The sequence below is a fragment of the Camellia sinensis genome, chromosome 14 (assembly GCF_055761805.1).
Source record: "Camellia sinensis isolate YWXY chromosome 14, ASM5576180v1, whole genome shotgun sequence".
Taxonomy (NCBI): domain Eukaryota; kingdom Viridiplantae; phylum Streptophyta; class Magnoliopsida; order Ericales; family Theaceae; genus Camellia; species Camellia sinensis.
Genome location: NC_138974.1, coordinates 142,537,668 through 142,543,630, shown reverse-complemented (window position 1 = coordinate 142,543,630; position 5,963 = coordinate 142,537,668). Strand labels below are relative to the sequence as shown.

The 5,963-nt window shown below is 32.8% G+C and overlaps 1 protein-coding gene across 1 annotated transcript; it reads right to left on the bottom strand.

The window, feature by feature from the left end:
* Positions 1-4,898: 4,898 nt before the first annotated feature.
* On the bottom strand, positions 4,899-5,654 carry LOC145807352 (60 kDa jasmonate-induced protein-like). The gene has a single exon (XM_082905343.1). The coding sequence runs from the start codon at positions 5,652-5,654 to the stop codon at positions 4,899-4,901; it is 756 nt and encodes a 251-aa protein (XP_082761469.1).
* Positions 5,655-5,963: the final 309 nt, after the last annotated feature.

Sequence of the window (5,963 nt, the reverse complement as noted above, 5' to 3'; positions counted from 1 at the left end):
CAATGGTCAAATCATATCCGATCGGCACGCAATTTCAGCAATAAGATTGTGGGGCTAGGGAATAATCCTTTGCCTTCCCCGATCATTCATTTCGTTACCTTGGCCATTTATTGCCGATCGGGACATCTCAATCAATTTTTCACTTTCCAATGGGAGCATCTCAACCGATTATCATCTCAGCACCTTTGCTATGCATGCATACTCGGCCAACTTGGTACAAGCATTACAAAGAATTACTTGAGTTACAAATTCCCGCTCCTTTTCACACAGCTCCAAGCAAGCGACAGTTTTGGAGCAATCATACATTCACACATGCATACATTCATATACACAATTATACGTGCATTTGTTCATTTGTTTTGTTCACATATATATGTATCAAAAATGATTTTTTCTGACGGATCTAATATTTATTTAAGCAACATCACTAGGTAATGTGGTCTGGGAGTAAGACCTACATCAACTGCGTGTTATCCATCAAAGGTCTAGCATCTATTTATGCCACGAACTCAAAGCAAAAAACTTCCACTTCTTTTGTCAAAGAAAGCAAAAGTTTTGGGGCTATTGTGGGAACTAAAAAAATATATATACCAGCTTATTGGGGCTAACCCAAACAAGGCCTATAATGGGCCCAGCCCAAACAAATATCTTCTATCCCCTATAAAAGGAGGACACCCTATACACGAGATGTATGTCTTTTCCCCTACACTCCACACACAGCACTCTTGACTAGTCTTGATCTATACTCTTCATTCATGGATTCTAACTTCATCATCGGAGTGTCCCCAGCAGGTAACCCAGGTTGGGGGCATCAACCATACTTATCTCTTGTAGGTTCATGGGATTATCTTCGTTGAATCTCAACAACAGTCCATGTGAGGGATTCTTTTGGATCTCACAAAAAATCGTGTATTACAATTATGAAATGAAAACGATCACAATCCATTGTGTGGGTTTGGTTTTAGTTAGTAATATATAGGTGGGTCCACTTGTGGCATGGGATGCCAATTGGTTCTTGGGCAAAAATCTGGTAAAAGAGATTTCTGAGAGGATAGAATTATTGTTTTGGAAAAAAGGTCAAAAGCAATAATCTCTTTTTTAAAAGAGATTTCTACTTTTGGAGAATGAATTTATACACACAATATGAACAATATAAATATTGTGATTGATCTAAATTTGTGAATTCATATTCAAAAGTGTTTTTGTGAGGTCTACACTTTTAAACCAATCATAGTACATGTTTTGTTTATACACTTTGTCAATTGTGTGAACAAAATTGGACTCATACTTCAGAAACAAAAGAGATTCCTACTTTAGAGGTTGTTTGGAAACTAATTAAATAAGATATATTTTTTTAGATTTTTTTTTTTTTTTTTTTTAGTGATTTTTTTTTTAATTTGTGTTATGTTTTTTGACTTTGAAGGCCAATCTAATCTAGAAGAACCTAAAAAATAAAATATATATATATATATATATCTCTAAAGATGAAAAAAACTCCTAAAAAAACTTATTTTATGTTTTTTTGGATTTCTTTGAATTTTTTATTACATTTTTGATCTGTCTAGTCTAATAAATCATAGAAATGATTTTTTTTTTTAAATTAAAAATAAATTCACTAAAATTAAAATTAAAAAAATCAACAAAAAAATTATTATAAATGCAAATCCCAAACACTCACTTAGTAAGGAAAGTGTTTTTATTGCTAACTGCGCGAACAACTTGACATGCCAGTCCAGCTTACAGAGTCTTATTGTCTCCGGATTTTAAAATTGTATTCAACTCAAAAACCTTTCTTCTAAAATAATAAGCTATTGAGTGTTTTATATTTTGTTTGTCGTGTTTTCAAATGCACAAATTTTTTTTTGTAAGTATTCTTTTATTCTTTTAGTAAGGGTGTTTGTAAGGGTAGGTTTGACTGAAATTTTTTTAATGATTTTTTTGTTATTTTTATTTTTATTCTTTTGTCTTCAATGAAATTTTTTTAAAAGGTTTTGCGTTTCTAGGATCTATTCAACTAGATCGATCAAAAAAATAAAAAAAATAATTAAAAAATAATTATACTTTAAGTGCTGTCATAGAAGATGAAATAAGTTTTTTTTTAAACTATTTGATTTGTTGACTTATTTTCGTCTTTAGTGAACCTTTTTTTGAATTTTTTTATTTTTTTATTTCTTTATTTATTTTTCATTCACTTGCTAATACAATTTTTTCAAACTCAATTGAATTATGTTTGACGTCTAATTTCTAAGGTAATTTGCGCGCGCAACCCCCCCCCCCTCCCAAAAAAAAAAAAAAAGAAAAAAAGAAAAAGACAAGGATACTAATAATTCAAACTATTTATTTAAATTTGTACGGCTCCTCTTATTTTTTCTTAACTTTCATCTGAGATATAAAAAATATATTTTAAACTATTTTTATAATTTTTTATTCTTTGATACATTATTTTTCTTTTTTTTAAATGATATTACTGTTTTTCTTTCACTGCATAACCATTTAAGCTTACATTCAAAATTTATTATTTAATAATATTATATTTAAAAATAGAAAGTATTATATTTAAAATTTCAAAAATAGAAATCGTGCATAGCACGGGTAAAAAACTTATTTATTAATGTATTTGTTAAAGTCCCTAGTATTACTGTTTTGTATGTTTTATATGATCGCTATCATGGATGGAATGGGTTAGGTGGTTGGTGTGGTATAAAGCATTATAATTAGAGATTGACTTCTCTCTAGTTGGATACAGTCAAGTCCAATCGGTGTTGTTGTGTTCACCACGAATTCTACTTGATTGATAGAGTCGCATCTTTGTGTATTGACCATCTGTGAAGAAGAAAAAAATATGATTAACTCAATAATCGTAGCCATCTAATTTCATCAAAATTTTCTTTCAAAAAATGAATGACATTTTTCTTCATGAAAATGAACTTCCTTTAAAAAAAATAAAAATAAAAGTTTTAATTTTAAATCATACTTGTCATCATTAAAAAAAATTAAATAAACAATTTAAATTACCAAAATAAGATCCGTGATAGATATCAAGAATCCAACTGAATCGGACTACACTTCTCTCCAACTCAGTCCCATATACTATTTGTTAACAATTGAGATCACAATTTACTAATTTTTGTATTTTTATATGACGTTTATTTTAAATATTTACTTCAAACAATGCAACAACCAACAATAGATGTGAATATTGGTGTTATTCACTTTTGAAAAATACTACACATTATCACATGATTCAACCATAATATGAGTGGCATTTGTCTTATTCAGCACAGAAAAATTATGATTCGATAAAGAGCCCTTTATGCGTATAAGATAAGGGCCAACTATAATGATACCAAGTAGTGAGAGAAAAATATTCAAAACAATACTCAAAAAATATAATGTGTGAATCACAATTATTTTAGGGTAACTGACAAAACAAGAAGTTTGAATTTACACCACCCATTTAACTTTAGACATAAATTTTATAAAATGCAGATTGTCTTAGGCCCGTGGACCTGTCTCGCGTCTTATTTTGATAACTTGTTCTGTTGATCTTTTTGGTCTCAGTGTGTAGATCATCTATAAAAAATAACAAATTAATCTGATAATTGTAATTATATGAATTTATCATATTGGTATATAAAAAAATAGATAACAAATATAATTTTGAAAATAAACCATTCAATTTTTTTAAAGACAAATGTGATTATCGAATTAATTTATTTTTTTTTTATAAATAACCTACACACTGCGACCCAAAAAAATCAACGAATCAAATAAAAATAATAAAAAAAAAAAAAGAAAAAAAAAGCCCAATGGTGAGACCACGGGACATAATTGGACCGTCCAGTCCCTTTTAAGGGACCGAAAGAAGCTTTGGTTAATTTTATAATACATTTTTATTCCACCTATCTTTTTTCGGGCCCACTATGACAATAATTGAGCTTCCAACAACCATTCATTTCTTTGAAGATGAAAACATAAAGGGAATAAATATGAAAGGCTGAGAAATCAGGAGGTTAAGAGCATCTTCAATAATTTTTGTTATAATATCATTGTTATTCTTATAATTTAATAATGAATAGTATTATTTTATCAAATTATAATAATAATGTTCCAATATTCACTTATTATTTTAACAAAGGGAGGATGGGAGGGAAGAAAACGGTTGAGATTTGGTAAATTGACACATTTGGCAGCTGCCAAAGCTGGTGCCAAATTTGGCAACAGATAGATTTGGTGAATTGGCACATTTGGCAGCTGTCAAAATTAGTGTCAAATTTGACAACAAATTTGACCGTTGTCATATTTGGCAGCTACTATAACATGTCATTGGAGAAGTCATTTTTGTCAAAACTACCATATTATGACTTTGGCAGCTGCTTTAGATTGGAGAAGCTCTAAGAAATTAATATAAGAAGACATTCATCAAAATTAGAAAAAATTAAATTCCAGTAAGAATAACTTAAAGTTTTTATAACAACTTGTCTATATTTTCTCTCTTCACCCTTTGCTTTTCAATTTTTCTCTCTCCTCGTTATCCGGTGGTGTGTGTGCAGGTCGTGAAACAGCTTGGAGAAACTCCGGCAACTCTCCAAAAATCAAGTCGGAGCCGTAATCGGACTTAGACTAGGGCCGCAAAAAACAAATTGACATGGAAAAATAGCATGTGAATGAAGCTTAATTACTGAATTGTGAGAAATATCACTTTTATACTTATCAATATCCAGAGACATATTAAACAATTTAACAACATCGAAACAGATTAATTATTTTATATGTAATCAATAATATAGAACCTGAAACAACCATACCACAGCTACAATCAACTTATTAAAACAAAACACTCGCCATAAATGACTAGTGACATATTTATATATATATTCGTCGCCTTAACTCGGATATCACCATGCTGTCCAAGTGACCATAACTCGGATCTCACCATGCTGTCCGAAAATGTTCTTCTGAGACGTACCGGAGAGTTGAGCAGGAAACTCTGCGGTGCCCTTGGCAATCTCACCGTCGTGATCCATCAGATCCGCCCGAACTATGAGGGAGGAGTTCGATGGCACGGCCACCACAGATCTCGACAACGGGATGGGCTGCTCAGGCCTTACATCTACGTGCTCATCTGATTTCTTCCGGAAGAGCACGCTTTCATTCATCAAGTTTCCATTGCGAGCAGTAAGCAGTCCGTAAACATGGGCCGAGTTTTCCCCTTCCCCACCTCTGTTTACGAACGTAACTTCCACAGTAGCCGCAAACGCATTACTCAACACTACGTAGTTGACCGTCACCGAACCATTCTTGAGAGGAAAGTCGTCGTATAAGGGCTCATCATACTTATTGGTGGTGTTGAGGTAAGCGTTCCACCATGTCTGCTTCCTGCTGACATCATCGTCCGGAGACAATTTGTTATCCTTGAGAGCCACGTCGATGGCGATGTTGTCGTAGGCTAAGATGGATCGAGCTGGGCCAGTCAGCAAAACGGGTTGGCCCGGGCTGATGGATTCGTAATGATCTCTTGATCGGTTGTAGATGGATTGAGAACCCCGTGCGTCGGTGACTGTGATTGTGCCGTAGAGGTTCTCTCCGTCGATGTGGTTGATGCTCACCGAGAACACCTCCACCAACGGTCGCCGGAGTCCAGCATCGGCCATGCGCAGAAGGACCCTTTTCGATGACCAGGCAAGGAATTTAGCCCCTTTATGTCTTTGATAAGAAGGAATACTTTGGAACAACAACCACCATACAAAAAAGATAAGTATCTATCTATATATTAATATCAATGAGACTTTAATGCGAATATATTATATGCGATATCTACCTATCAATATATTATATAAGATAAAGAATCTTTTTCTTTGCCTCCAAATTTTTTTGTCCAACAAGTTTTCTCTTTTCCGAGAAAACCATTTCCTTGCCCACCAACCCTTTTTCGTGTCCACCAACTTTCCTCACCTATAATT

Excerpts from the sequence above, each read along its gene's own strand:
- LOC145807352 (XM_082905343.1), bottom strand. The coding sequence starts at position 5,654 with ATGGCCGATGCTGGACTCCGGCGACCGTTGGTGGAGGTGTTCTCGGTG.